The sequence below is a fragment of the Neltuma alba genome, unplaced genomic scaffold, assembly GCF_004799145.2.
Source record: "Neltuma alba isolate B1F8T4 unplaced genomic scaffold, ASM479914v2 tig00004490_pilon, whole genome shotgun sequence".
Taxonomy (NCBI): domain Eukaryota; kingdom Viridiplantae; phylum Streptophyta; class Magnoliopsida; order Fabales; family Fabaceae; genus Neltuma; species Neltuma alba.
Window position 1 is genome coordinate 18,038 of NW_021633730.1, and position 15,029 is coordinate 33,066.

The window sequence follows — 15,029 nt, forward strand, 5'->3', positions numbered from 1 at the left end:
AGGTACATAAATGATGATTAACGGCAACTCGGGAGGGCGTCTGGAGTTGACCTTTCCTTCTTTCGATCGAAATTTTTTTTATCTCTCCATCAATGGCAAAGAAACCCGTCAAGTATTCGCTGGTATGTTTCTTATTTCACTGTATCTGTGGTCGTTATGCATTAGCGTGAATGGCTTCTCTCTGTATTGATAAATAGGTGGACGCCTTCACCGAGTCCCCTTTCAAGGGGAACCCCGCAGCAGTCTGTCTTTTAGATGAAGAGAGGGACGAGAAGTGGCTGCAAGCGGTAGCCCGTGAGTTCAATATCTCCGAGACCTGCTACTTGACTCGAATTGCTGAGTCAGAGAGCCCCGCTAGCTTGGTCAGTGCAAGCTCTAATCCTCGTTTCCGTCTTAGATGGTTCACTACCGTCTGCGAGGTAAATTTTATAGAGCTTCTTAATTACTAAATAGATCGTTTTAAAATAGCTCCTGTTATTGTATATGCGGATTTGATATGGGAATCGTCTCACGCAGTTAACGATCCCTCTGTCGCATAGGAGTGATCTAAGTTTATTGGTGTGCCAATTTTGCAATAGCTTTGAAGACTGAATTGGTTCATGATAATTATGGCTTTCGTTTCAACAAGTATTGTTTGGCATTCCTTGGGCCACATGATTCATTTAGTATGCCATTCAAGTCTGTTTCTGGATTTTGTCTAAGCCAGAACTGCTAAAAAATTAAGCATGATTTGCGCCATATCTGTCATTCATAAAGTGCTTGATGCGAAGTTTATCGTTAGCAAAATCGGCGCACTTTTGTAGGTTGAACTTTGTGGCCATGCTACATTAGCTGCTGCACACACACTCTTCTCTTCTGGTTTAGTGGCTTCCAATATCGTGGAATTTGTGACGTTATCTGGAGTGTTGACTGCTAAAAAAATACCAGATATTAGCATCGCTTGTGCCTCTGACTTGGAAAATGGCGAAAATCAAGACGGATATTACATTGAATTGGATTTTCCTACTGACCCTCCCACAGAATTTCACTCCACTGAGACTTCAGAAATTTCGGCAGCCTTAGAGGGTGCTTCTATAGTTGAAATAAGAGGACATCCGTTGGAAATTACCTATTGGTAATTCCTGAATTTGTTCTCTTCCTTTCTTTGATCGCATGGTAATCAAGTTCTATCTTTTCCCGTATCAGACATGTTTGAGTTTAGGCTTCTCATGCCTTGCAGGTGGAAGTCCCGTCTGGGAAATCTGTCATAGAATTTAAGCCACGATTTGATGCTATATTAAAATGTCCTGGAAGAGGGATAATTCTCGCTGCCGTTGCTCCTCCGGACTCAGGATTCGACTTCTACAGCAGATTCTTCTGCCCAAAGGACGGAATCAATGAGGTAAATAGCTGAGATATAGCTATGTATAATAGTTTTAGTCATGGTTTATTTTAAGCTCAAATAATGACGGATTATTTCCTAAATTGTTCCCCCAACTCCCCCCCCCGGGGCCAAAAAAAATTGCTGCTCTGCCGTTTGTCATCTAGCTGGCGCCTTGTCTGATTTTGGCTTGTGGTTAGCATTAAACGTGTTTAATTCAAATTTTTGGGTCACACTATGCAATAAAATTTTTACCTGAGACTGGTGAGATAAGTTCCCCCCCCCCCTCTATTGTTATGACATGTTATTGGTTAATCTACCAGAAAGGAAGAGCTACTATAGAAAGCAAAACCTAACATCCATTAGATTCCTGGATAATAGAACAAAAGTAATGAGATAATGGCGTGTCACTTGCATTTCCTTTCAGGATCCTGCTTGCGGGAGTGCACATTGTGCTTTAGCACCTTATTGGAGCAAGAAACTGGGGAAGTTGGATTTCAATGCTTATCAGGTACTCTTTATTCGTTACGTTAGGGTTATCTATGTGATTATTGTGTTGACTCTTTATATTATATGGGAGCAGGCATCATCAAGAGGTGGAGTTCTCAACATCCATCTTGATGAGCAGAACCAAAGGGTGCTGTTGCGAGGGAAAGCTGTTACAGTAATGGAAGGATGTATTCTAGTTTAGTCCTGTTTTTGGTGTGCAAATAGAGTATAATTTAACATTAATAAATGTGTCAGATAACACGACTCACTGCAACTGAATTTGAGGTTCTAAACTCTTGTGATGCTATTCCATGTTGTGTAGTACGGTGGACCTTCTTAGGAGAGCGGAGTGGATGAAGATGAAACCACTCTGATTCTGGTGCGTGTCCTTCTCGTCCTCGTAATGCCCGACTTACTTATACTCTCATAGTAAAACTTGCCTATAAACCTGTCATGGCTACTTCTAATCCCGCCACCGGGAAAGCGGATGATTTTTGTCAATGTAAAGGGTCTGGGAAGTAATTCAAATTGGATAAGCGATAGGAAGACGAAATGTCGTGCATTCTGAGACAATATTCTACCTGCCTCATCCTTCGTCTCACTGATCTTTCATTTATTTTAACCCATGCGAATATGCGATTAGTCGGAATCACTTGGGAATCAAATTTTCATCTAACGTGGGAGAATTTGTTTTCCCACGGAGGTAGCATAAGAGTTGCCGAATGGACGTTGAGTCCTCATGATTGTGAAGAAATTCTGTTAGTTGTACTTGTACGGTTGCACCCTTATCCTATAAAAAGTTCCGTGCTTTTTTCCGAATTTCAAAAATTAAAAAAATAGTAATTAGATATACTACCTCTTGTTCTTAATATATGATTTCATTTGATTTTTATTTTGATCCTAAATATAAGATTCCAATTCACTGTCTCTAGTATTTGTGTATTTTTTTTCAAGATAATCCTTTTAATAATAATAATTCTAACTAACACACTTGATTAGTAAGGATATTTTAAGAAAGACAATACATATTTATTACAAATAACTAATTTAACTTGTTTTTTTAATCTACTCAAATTAATTAATTAGCTCTTATAATTAGAATCGGAGGTAGTAAGTTCTAGCAAGTTATGAGCCGAAAAAGTCAGCTCGTGTTTTAAATGGGAGCATTTTTAAATATAACGAAAGAACGATGAAAATTAAAAACTTAAAAAGGGTAAGCTTCATCCAAACTCATGGATGTCAACACGGGATTGCCCATTTCGCTTAGATGCCCTTTCTTTATTAACAAAGTAGATTTGTCCTGCTGTCTCTAGAGAAGTAGAAACGTCAGGAACTTTAATTCCGGCGCCTGGAACATCTCAAAGCGACGTCGCTTTGTGCAGTGCGTTGAGCCCTTTTGGGTCAAAAGTAAAGTGGTATGGACTCTGAGGCTACACACGGTCGGCATATATAAGATGGAATGCCGGTGACAATTTAGCTGTCGGGTTTGAAAATAAGTATTTAGTATGAATAATTTTTTATTATATAAAATTAAGTAATTTCATATAGGTGTGATCGGAAAATACCACCTCTTTCTATGATATTCTTCAATCGTGATATTCCCCAATTACATATATATGAACTTGTCCAATTCTAAATAACAATAAATCATCTATATTAAATATTCTTTTAACATATTTTTAATCTCATTCTCAATTCCCTCATTATATTTTCAATATTTTGTACCATCTTAATGGTTTGAACAGTGCTCGAACCAAATCAATCAGGCACATGAAGAACGACCAATAAAGGATTTTTTTTAAATGCCAAAATTCTGGTTTAAAAAAAAAAAAGACTGATGAAGGATTAAGCACATGTATCGCCAGAAAAAAAAAAAAAGATTAAGCACATCACCATCTCTGGTGTTTACAAGGCTACTATGCCCGAATTGATAGATAATGCGTGAGCCCCAGCACGATCCAACTAGGAACAAATCAGCATTAAGTGCCCGATTCAAGAGTCGTGGATGATAATTTAATTTTCAACGGCTATAAACATCATTTATGTAACATTTTAAGCATTTCTTGCGGCATACTGAGTGAGTATAGCAGAAACATATCAAGAATTTTTTTGTGGGCAAAAGAAAAAGAAAAAATGACATAAAAAAAGTTTAGAAATTATAATATTTCAATTCAACCATCTAAGAGGCTAAAATTTTAAGGGAGGAAGTGACGTTTGATCTGGTATTTTACAAATATAATTAAATGAAAAAAAACCCTTATATTAAAAAGTTTATTAACAAGTTATAAGCTGACAATCACAAGTGTTAAACAGCAAATGAGAAGAAATATACTAGTAATGACAAGTTATTTATTAATAAGTTATTAAATGACAATGACAAATTATTTAATAAGTTGTGAATTGACAATTACAAGTGTTGAACACCTAATGACAAAAAATATACTGATAAATGACAAATTTGTTAGCTTTTTTTCTTCAAAAAATCTAATACAAGGGTATTTTAATTATTTGGCTGTATTTACAAAAAACCAAATTCGGTATCACTTTCTCCTATGAGATTTTAACTTCTTAGGTTTCTGAACTAAGATATTATAATTTTTAATTTTTTTTATATCATTTTTCCTTGAAAGTTGGAACAGCCTTTTTCCTGAGATTTTACTTATTTATTTATTTAGTGAGGACAAAGAGGGCTAGGCCCATCTCTGTTGTTTTGTGTTCAGTAGCTACCATGCCCAGATCCTGACGAAGGCCAAGACGCCAGACCATGCCCAACCAGGACGGACTGCCTTGTACAGTAAGTCATAACCGCATCAGTAGCGTTAGGTACTAAATAATATCGCCAAGCCGATGATTAACGACAACTCGGGAGGGTGTCTGGAGTTGACATTTCCTTCTTTCGGTAGAAATTTTTTTTATCTCTCCATCAATGGCAAAGAAACCCGTCAAGTATTCGCTGGTATGTTTCTTATTTCACTGTATCTGTGGTCGTTATGCATTAGCGTGAATGGCTTCTCTCTGTATTGATAAATAGGTGGACGCCTTCACCGGGTCCCCTTTCAAGGGGAACCCCGCAGCAGTCTGTCTTTTAGATGAAGAGAGGGACGAGAAGTGGCTGCAAGCGGTAGCCCGTGAGTTCAATATCTCCGAGACCTGCTACTTGACTCGAATTGCTGAGTCAGAGAGCCCCGCCAGCTTGGTCATAAAGTGCTTGATGCGAAGTTTATCGTTAGCAAAATCGGCGCACTTTTGTAGGTTGAACTTTGTGGCCATGCTACATTAGCTGCTGCACACACACTCTTCTCTTCTGGTTTAGTGGCTTCCAATATCGTGGAATTTGTGACGTTATCTGGAGTGTTGACTGCTAAAAAAATACCAGATATTAGCATCGCTTGTGCCTCTGACTTGGAAAATGGCGAAAATCAAGACGGATATTACATTGAATTGGATTTTCCTACTGACCCTCCCACAGAATTTCACTCCACTGAGACTTCAGAAATTTCGGCAGCCTTAGAGGGTGCTTCTATAGTTGAAATAAAGAGGACATCCGTTGGAAATTACCTATTGGTAATTCCTGAATTTGTTCTCTTCCTTTCTTTGATCGCATGGTAATCAAGTTCTATCTTTTCCCGTATCAGACATGTTTGAGTTTAGGCTTCTCATGCCTTGCAGGTGGAAGTCCCGTCTGGGAAATCTGTCATAGAATTTAAGCCCGATTTGATGCTATATTAAAATGTCCTGGACGAGGGATAATTCTCGCTGCCGTTGCTCCTCCGGACTCAGGGTTTGACCTCTACAGCAGATTCTTCTGCCCAAAGAGCGGAATCAATGAGGTAAATAGCTGAGATATAGCTATGTATAATAGTTTAAGTCATGGTTTATTTTAAGCTCAAATAATGACGCATTATTTCCTAAATTGTTTCCCCCATTCCCCCCCCCCGGGCCAAAAAAAAGAAAAAAAAATTTCTGCTCTGCTGTTTGTCATCTAGCTGGCGCCTTGTCTGATTTTTTCTTGTGGTTAGCATTAAACATGTTTAATTCAAAATTTTGGGTCACACTATGCACTAAAATTTTTACCTGAGACTAGTGAGATCAGTTTTTTTCCCTTCCCCTCTATTGTTATGACATGTTATTGGTTAATCTACCAGAAAGGAAGAGATACTATAGAAAGCAAAACCTAACATCCATTAGATTCCTAGATAATAAAACAAAAGTAATGAGATACTGGCGTGTCACTTGCATTTCCTTTCAGGATCCTGTTGGCGGGAGTGCACATTGTGCTTTAGCACCTTATTGGAGCAAGAAACTGGGGAAGTTGGATTTCAATGCTTATCAGGTACTCTTTTGTCGTTATGATGGAGTTATCTATGTGATTGTTGTGTTGACTCTTTATATTATATGGGAGCAGGCATCATCAAGAGGTGGAGTTCTCAACGTCCATCTTGATGAGCAGAACCAAAGGGTGCTGTTGCGAGGGAAAGCTGTTACAGTGATGGAAGGATGTATTCTAGTTTAGTCCTGTTTTTGGTTTGCAAATAGAGTGTAATTTAACATTAATAAATGTTTTAGATAACACGACCCACTGCAACTGAATTCAAGGTTTTAAACTCTTGCGATGCTATTCAATGTTGTGTAATATGTCTGCCTCCCTCATCCTTCGTCTCACTGATCTTTTCATTTATTTTTAACCCATGCGATTAGTCGGAATCACTTGGAAATCAAATTTTCATCTGACGTGGGAGAATTTATTTTCCCACGGAGGTAGCATAAGAGTTGCCGAATGTAGGTTGGGTCTTCATGATTGTCAGGAAATTCTGTTACTTGTACTTGTGCGGTTGCACCCTTATCCTATAAAAAGTGCCGTGCTTTTTTCCGAATTTTACAAATTAAAATAATAATAATTAGATGTAAGTTCTAGTGGGTTATGTGCCAATAGGAAAAAGTCAGCCCGTGTTTTAAATGGGAGCATGGATCCTTTGACGTTGGAGGGCTTATTTATTTCTTGAAGCTGGTGTTTTTAAGGGACAAAAAGATAAAATTTTTATGTTATGCAAAATGAAAATGCCTCTTCTTTATTAATAAAATAACTAAAGAACGATGAAAATTAAAAAATTAAAAAGGGTACGCTTCATCCAAACTCATGGATGTCAACACGAGATTACCCATTTCGCTTAGATGCCCTTTCTTTATTAACAAAGTAGCTTTGTCCTGCTGTCTCCAGAGAAGTAGAAAGGCGTCAGGAACTTCAATTCCGGGGCCTGGAACATCTCAAAGCGACGCGTTGATCCTTTTTGGGTCAAAAGCAATGTGCTATAGACTCTGAGGTCGGCGTAAATAAGATGGAATGCCGGTGATAATCTAGCTGTCATTTTCAAACCCTGGGGTTGAGCCTCAACGTTTTGAATCGATATTCTTCCTCTTCTACTTGCGTGCACGAGTTTTATAATAATAAACCCTTTCTTAATCTGAGGATCAAGAGAAATCTGGGCAGTCTAGCTTCATCTGCTCATCAACAACGTTTCGTGCTAATACTCTGGCTTGGTCCCACTAAATCAATCAATCATTAGTTTAAAATGTACATTAAATTCATTCCTCTGACCATCACATTTTGTATTTTGTTTTAATATGCATAACAAGGGGATAAGATATATGCAAATCTTCGTTCGCGGGGTGGGGTGGCCATGGCTGGCTAACTTAATTCTAGATGAAAGCCACATCAAGCAATCTTGGATGATAGTAAATATTTGCCATTCCTGCAAACCTCGCCACAACTTGTACTAAATAACGATTTATGCCGCTTCCTTTGAAATAGTGCCAAACATGATCTGCCGATTAACAAAAACCAAAGCTTATTATATCAAGTTGATTTTTGCCACATATCCACACACACACACACACATATCTGTTAACACCTTCCAGATGCTTTAAATTTTCACTTAGCACTTCTAAAAATAGAATCGTTTAATTATAATTTTTGGTGGATCATTTAATTATAATTTAATTTTTCTATTGCCTGTTCTTCTACGGAATTGCAAATGTCTTGCACGCATGGAGCAAGTTAACGGAAAAATATTAATAAATTTAAATGAGCATGGATTGTGCAAAGACAACAATGGTTTGCGATTGCATTGCATGCCAACTACTGAAATCAAATATAATCGTGGGACCCACTTTCTGGATGTTACTTGTCAGATGAGCTCAGCCTGCTTTGTCTGACTGAAAAATAAAAATGATAAAAATTGACTCAATGCTCGTTGTTATCTGTGCAGCACCACATCTCTTTGCGATGACATTCAAAAGAGGCAGCCCTCGCGGAATTTACTACAACTACATTATTATTTGTTATTATAAATAGAGGATCCAGCCACGCCATTTCTCAGATGAACTAGCTTGCTTCCTCCTTCCTCCTTCCTCCGTCCCACATGGCTTCCAGCTTTCAATACCTCGTCCTTTTTCTGCTCTTTATTGCTCCTTCTTCATGTTTTGCTCAATCCTCTTTCAGGCCCAAGGCCCTTGTAATTCCCGTCACTAAAGATGCCTCCACTCTCCAGTACGTTACTCAAATTCACCAGAGAACCCCACTCGTCCCCGTGAACCTCGTCCTTGATCTCGGCGGCCAATTCCTCTGGGTCGATTGCGACCAGAACTACACCTCCTCCACCTACCGCCCTGCACGCTGCAACTCCGCCCAGTGCTCCCTCGCCGACGCCTCCGGATGCGGCGAATGCTTTTCGCCTCCCAGGCCAGGCTGTAATAACAACACCTGCGGCGTAATGCCGGACAACACCGTTACCCGCACCGCCACCGGCGGCGAGGTCGCCCAAGACGTCGTGTCCCTCCAGTCCACGAACGGATTCAACCCTGGTCGAAATGTCACCGTTTCCCGCTTCATATTCTCATGTGCACCCACTTTCTTATTGAACGGCCTCGCCAGAGGAGTATTGGGCATGGCCGGTCTTGGTAGAACCAAAATCGCTTTTCCTTCTCAATTCGCCTCCGCTTTTAGCTTTCACAGGAAATTCGCCATTTGCCTCGCGTCCAGTTCGAAAGGTGTTGTTTTCTTTGGAGACGGCCCCTACGTTTTTCTTCCGAACGTGAACGCCGCTCAATCGCTCACTTACACACCACTCATCGTCAACCCAGTAAGCACAGCTTCCGCTTTCACACAGGGACAGCCCTCGTCTGAGTACTTCATCGGAGTCAAATCCATCAATATCGACCAAAAAGTTGTGCCCAACATCAACAGCACTTTGCTGTCCATCAACAAGGAAGGCTTTGGCGGGACTAAGATAAGTACGGTGAACCCATACACAGTTTTGGAGGCCTCGACCTTCAAGGCGGTGACAGAGGCATTTATCAATGCTTCGGCTGCTAGGAACATCACCAGGGTAGGTGGTGTGGCTCCCTTCGAAGTGTGCTTCGGTAGAGACAACGTGGGAAGCACGCGGCTGGGTGCGGCGGTGCCGACCATCGAGCTTGTGCTGAAGAATAACGTGAGTTGGTTCATTTTTGGAGCGAACTCGATGGTGCAGGTGAGCAACGATGTGCTGTGTCTTGGAGTAGTGAATGGAGGTGACAACCCGAGGACTTCAATTGTGATAGGAGGGTATCAGTTGGAGAACAATCTTCTGCAGTTTGATTTGGCTTCTTCTAGATTGGGATTCAGCTCTCTGCTCTTTGGAAGGATGACCACGTGTGCAAACTTCAACTTCACCTCCGCCCCATGAACCGCCCTTCTCCGCCACCATCAGAATTCGGACTTTGAATAACGCGCATACGGATATATCTTCCTCTTTCTTGACATCACAATAAATAGACTTACTGTCAATAGTTGTCTACTCTCCGTACCCCACGGCTTAAATGGGAAGGAGTAATAAGAATGAATTTTCGGATAGTTAAATTATTGATACTATCTTAAAAGAATAAACTTCTTTAATTCACAATGTATTCGACCTCTTATCTTATTTGTTAAAAAATTACAAAAAGGTAAAATTAAAAGAAAATAATTAACTAGCCATTTTTTCATGTAAGGTAAAAATTCATAATCGATTATTTTCTAAAAAGTGATATATACAGGATCAGAGTTGGTAAATAAACCTTACTTGTGCGATTCTGGTACATAATCAGGGGTGTTCAACGCCGGTCCGTCCCGGTCAGTCCGTTCCGATCCCGGTCTTATTGGGACGGGACAGACCCGTCCCAAAATTTTTCGAGACAGGAGAAAAAAGGGACCGGGACGGGACAGGACATGGGACGGGGGTCCTCCCGTCCCGGTCCCGGTCCCTTTTTTTTTTAATTTTTAAAATTTTTTATCCTATTTATATAATATCATTTTTTTTCATTTTTTTAAGATTTGAGACTATTGTATGGAACTATGGATATATTTATTTAGAATTTTTATATTTGTTAATGATTTGAGATTATTGATGATTAGAATTTTTAGCAAATTTTTATTGTGTTAAAAGCTTTTGTTTAGAGTTTTTAATGACTATTATATATAATATTTTGGGTTTTTGTTTAAGAGTGCCCAAACAAATAAAATAGAAAATAAAAAGATGTTTTTATACGGTTTAAGCCCAAAAAAATATAATTAAAAAATCAGATTTTATTAAAAAATTAAAAAATTAAAAAAAAAAACTTCGGGACATCCTGGTCCCGTCCCGTCCTGACCGGGACCGGGACAACCCCGAGACGGGCCGAGACATGGGACAGCTTTTCTGTCCTGTTATTGTTCATTGGGACTGAACCGGGACGGGTCTTTTCCGGTCCCAATCCGTCTTGTAAGCAGCCCTATGCGTAACTACGAATTTTTTTTTTTGTGATGATCTTTCCAAGTCACTGCTTACCGTCTTCATTATTTGTCAGTGCATAGTTTTTAAGGTTACTATGCTTGTATGTATCATCAATATAACATTTCATAAAAGAGGCATATCAAGAATTTAGAAACAAAAAAATAAGAATTATTAAAATCAAAAGAAATTTTGTACGGTTAAATATAGCAGGAAATCTTGAAATTTTTGAGATGTAGTTCTAATCAAGCAAAGTTCTGAGTAGACCTGGGAAAGCGGGCTGGCGGTGCGGATACGGGCCAGCTCGCCGCGGTGCGGGCCAAATACGGTGCGGGCTGAAGTAGCCCGCACCTTGGCGGGCTGGCATTTTGCCAGCCCGAGCCCGCCTAAATTTTTTTTTTAAATTTATTATATTAGTATGAGTTAAGCTTAATTTAAAATGTTGAAATTAGGCTCTGAGTTTTAAACTTGAGTAATGGATCATAATAAAAAAAAAGAGAATTAATTTATAATATTAGAAGAAATTTAAGAAAAACTAACATATATATTTTTTATAAATAATTAATTTAACTAGTTTTCTTATCCAAATTAATTAAGTAAATCTTTTATGTGTGTGTATGTATGACTATATGAAAATCACATATTTATCTAATCTTATGAAGCCGTGCATACTAACGACAAATAGATATAAAAATAAAAGATGGATAGTGCTCTTCATATAACCATACATATATATGAAGTGCTTAATTAATTATATATATAATGATATGGATAAGGTAATGTCCATATGAAATTTAATGGTCAAAATCATCTAACTATATTATATAATGTATTAAAAATCAGAAAAAGTAAAAAAAAAAAAAAAAAAAAGCGGGCTGGCGGGTTAGCCCGCGGCGGAGCGAGCCAAAAGCGGTGCGGGCTAGAGTAGCCCGCACCGTGGCGGACTGAGAAAACATCAACCCAAGCCCGCCTTTTTTGGCGGGCTGGCGGGCTGGGCCCGCGGGCCCAGCCCGTATTACCGGCTCTAGTTCTGAGCAATGGTGAAAGTTTCTTTTTCTGTTTTTGTGAGTACAAAGAGCCCACGACTCCCCCCCGGGCCCCCAAAAAACAAAAGAAAAGAAGCTGCAAAGCCCAGATCCCAAGGCAGCCCAAAGCCACCAAACCATCTTTCCTCGCAAGCGCGAACAGGCACTGCATAAAATGACCAGGTGGATGAACAACAACTGGGGTGGGTGTCTGGGGGTTGACCTTTCCTTCTGTCGATCGAAAAATCTTCTCTCTCTCCGTCAATGGCAAAGAAACCCGTCAAATATTGGCTGGTATGTTTCTTATTTCACTGTGTCTATGTGTTTGTTGTGCATTATCGTGAACAGCTTCTCTCTGTATTGATAAATAGGTGGACGCCTTCACCGAGTCGCCTTTCAAGGGCAATCCCGCAGCAGTGTGTCTTTTAGATGAAGAGAGGGACGAGAAGTGGTTGCAAGCGGTAGCCTGTGAGTTCAATATCTCCGAGACCTGCTACTTGACTCGAATTGCTGAGTCAGAGAGCCCCGCCAACTCGACTAATGCAAGCTCTAATCCTCGTTTCCATCTTAGATGGTTCACTCCCGTCTTTGAGGTAAGATTTCGAGAGCAACTTAATTACCGAATATATCACAGTAAAATAGCTCTTCTGTGATTGTATATGCGGATTTGATATGGGAATGGTCTCACGCAGTTAATGCTTCCTCTATTGCGTAGTAGTGATCTGAGTTTATTCATGTCTAAATTGAGGAATGACTTTGAAGGCTGAATATATTCGTGATAATCGATGGCTTTCGTTTCAACATGTATTATTCGGCATTCTTTAAGCTACACGATTCATTTAGTATGCCACTCAAGTTTGTTTCTTGATCTTTTTGGTTTAGGCCGAAACTGTTCACAAATTAAGCATGATTTGTGGCATATCTCTCAGTCCTAAAGTGCTTGATGGCGAGTTTAGCGTTAACAATTTCGCAGGTTAAACTTTGTGGCCATGCTACATTAGCTGCTGCACACACACTCTTTTCTTCAGGGTTAGTGGCTTCCAATATCGTGGAATTTGTGACGTTATCTGGAGTGTTAACTGCTAAAAAAATACCAGATATCAGCATCGCTTGTGCCTCTGACTTGGAAAATGGTGAAAACCAAGACAGATATTACATTGAATTGGATTTTCCTGTTGACCCTCCCACGGAATTTCATTCTGTTGATGCTTCATTAATTTCGGCAGTGTTAGAGGGTGCTCCCATTGTTGAAATAAAGAGGACAACCATCGGAGACGACCTATTGGTTATTCCTAAATTTGTTCTCTTCCTTTCTTTGATTGCATATTAATCATGCTTCTATCTTTTCCCTTATCAAACATATTTGAGTGCCTTGTAGGTGGAAGTCACATCTGGGAAATCTGTCATAGAATTGAAGCCGCAATTTGATGCTATAGTAAAATGTCCTGGAAGAGGGATAATTGTCACTGCCGTTGCTCCTTCGGACTCAGGATTTGACTTCTACAGCAGATTCTTCTGCCCAAAAGCCGGAATCAATGAGGTAAATGGCTGAGATATGACTATGAATAATCGATTTAGTCATGGTTTATTTTAAGCTCAAATAATGATGCATTTTTTCTAATGCTTTATTTCCTAAATTGTGTCCCGCCCCACCCCTCTCCGTTTAATTTTTTATTTGCCGCCTCATAGATGCTGCTCTGCTCTTTGTCACACAGCTGGCGCCTCGTCTGATTTTGGCCTGAACATGTTTAATTCAAAATTTGAGTAAACTATGCAATAAAATTTGTACCTGAGACTAGTGATACAAGGTTTCTTGTTGGTATCTACATCACAACATGTTGTTGGTTAACCTACCAGAAAGGAAAAATACTATAGAAATCAAAACCTTAACGTCCATTAAATTCCTAGGCGATAAAACAAAAGTAACGAGATAATGGCGTGTCACTTGCATTTGCTTTCAGGATCCTGTTTGTGGGAGTGCACATTGTGCTCTAGCATCTTATTGGAGCAAGAAACTGGGGAAGCTGGATTTCAATGCTTATCAGGTACTCTTCATTCGTTACGTTAGGGCTATCTATGTGATTGTTGTGTTGACTCCTTATATTATATGGGAGCAGGCATCATCAAGAGGTGGAGTTCTCAACATTCATGTTGATGAGCAGAGCCAAAGGGTGCTGTTGCGAGGGAAAGCTATTAAAGTGATGGAAGGATGCATTACAGTTTAGTCCTGTTTTTATGCTGTTTCTTTTTTCTCAATAAAAAAAGATGTCGTTTTTAGTTTTACCATTGATGAATTGATGTGACCACTTGTGTTTTATTTTACCAATATACTCCCTCTAGCTAACTAACTCACTGTTAGTTAAATTATTGATATAAACAAATAAATTTGTCTTCATATAAAAAAAAATTAAATTATTGATAGTATCATCTTAAAAAAAAATGAAAATTTAAATTCACTTTTATTAAGTGTATCATTTTTATTTATCTATCTCATATTCAATCAAGTGTTATTCATAAGGGATTGCAAAATGGAAAATTTAAAATAAGAAAAAATCCTAAAGAAAATATCTCTAAAATTTCAAATTTTCAAATTAAGAATGACAAATGCATTGTTATTTATTATTAAAGTATAATAAATAAGACTGATTTAAACTTTTAAAATTTAAAGATATTTTTTTAGAAGAAGAAAAAGGTATAATTAACGGTCAAATTTTTTTATGTAATATAGAAGTGCCCATCAATTTTCTACCATAGGCCACTGCCAAATTTAATACTACCTCCAATTTTTTATAAAAATCTTGTTTGATTTTTATTTTAGTCATAAATATAAAATTTTGATTCATTTTTCTATTATATTTATGTATTTTTTTTCTAATTTAGTTCTTCTAACAATAATAGTTTTAATTAATATACTTAATTAGCAAAAGTATTTTAAGAAAGACAATATCTATTTATTACAAACAACTAACTTTACTTCTTTATTTGATCTTTTTAGATTAGTTAACTAACTCTTATAATTAGAATCGGAGGTAATATTACATTAATTTAGTGGCCAACGGAACAACTTCGATAATTTTATCTCAAATTCCAAAGTTTATTGACATTCGCCCATCCTCCGAAGAGTGTTGATGAAGTGCTCCGTCAATGGTTTCGCGACTTTTATCTCTGCAGTGATGGGTTGTAAATATTATTTTCATTTAGGAGGTGTTTGAAGAAGAAAAACAAACCGTATTTTTAAAAATAATCTTACAATATACAAAATAAATATATGTAAAAGAGTATATTTCAATTTATAAAAAATTATCTCAATTTACGAAGTAGTACTTTTAAAATGATATCCAAACACCTTCTTCATGGATTTACCACTTA

At 38.3% G+C, this 15,029-nt stretch overlaps 2 protein-coding genes, 1 long non-coding RNA gene and 2 pseudogenes across 5 annotated transcripts; 4 read left to right on the plus strand and 1 right to left on the minus strand.

The window, feature by feature from the left end:
• On the plus strand, positions 1-2,422 carry LOC114744932 (uncharacterized isomerase BH0283-like; annotated as a pseudogene).
• A 1,201-nt stretch (positions 2,423-3,623) lies between these two features.
• On the plus strand, positions 3,624-9,786 carry LOC114744930 (basic 7S globulin 2-like). Of its 2 annotated transcripts, XM_028933075.1 has the most exons (2): positions 3,624-3,639; positions 8,381-9,786. In XM_028933075.1, exon 2 carries the CDS (start codon positions 8,620-8,622, stop codon positions 9,571-9,573), a length of 954 nt encoding a protein of 317 aa, XP_028788908.1. In that variant the 5' UTR covers positions 3,624-3,639; positions 8,381-8,619; the 3' UTR covers positions 9,574-9,786. The 2 variants fall into 2 exon arrangements, with proteins under 2 accessions (XP_028788908.1, XP_028788907.1); XM_028933074.1 differs by lacking the exon at positions 3,624-3,639 and having other exon boundaries at positions 8,211-9,786.
• On the plus strand, positions 4,699-6,481 carry LOC114744933 (uncharacterized isomerase BH0283-like; annotated as a pseudogene).
• LOC114744934 (uncharacterized) lies at positions 4,921-12,217 on the minus strand. The gene is made up of 2 exons (XR_003740155.1): positions 12,151-12,217; positions 4,921-4,999 (listed from the first exon to the last, which is right to left on the minus strand). It is a non-coding gene; the product is annotated as an uncharacterized LOC114744934 (long non-coding RNA).
• On the plus strand, positions 11,868-14,033 carry LOC114744931 (uncharacterized isomerase BH0283-like). Of its 2 annotated transcripts, XM_028933077.1 has the most exons (7): positions 11,868-11,954; positions 12,032-12,253; positions 12,634-12,793; positions 12,887-12,945; positions 13,039-13,200; positions 13,622-13,705; positions 13,778-14,033. In XM_028933077.1, exons 1-7 carry the CDS (start codon positions 11,925-11,927, stop codon positions 13,883-13,885), a joined length of 825 nt encoding a protein of 274 aa, XP_028788910.1. In that variant the 5' UTR covers positions 11,868-11,924; the 3' UTR covers positions 13,886-14,033. The 2 variants fall into 2 exon arrangements, with proteins under 2 accessions (XP_028788910.1, XP_028788909.1); XM_028933076.1 differs by having other exon boundaries at positions 12,634-12,945.
• The last annotated feature ends 996 nt before the right edge of the window (positions 14,034-15,029 follow it).

Coding starts and splice junctions, on each gene's coding strand:
- LOC114744930 (XM_028933074.1), top strand. CDS start 8,269: ATGGCTTCCAGCTTTCAATACCTCGTCCTTTTTCTGCTCTTTATTGCT.
- LOC114744931 (XM_028933076.1), top strand. CDS start 11,925: ATGGCAAAGAAACCCGTCAAATATTGGCTG. Junction 11,955..12,031: donor AACCCGTCAAATATTGGCTG/GTATGTTTCTTA, acceptor ATTGATAAATAG/GTGGACGCCTTCACCGAGTC. Junction 13,201..13,621: donor CAAAAGCCGGAATCAATGAG/GTAAATGGCTGA, acceptor ATTTGCTTTCAG/GATCCTGTTTGTGGGAGTGC.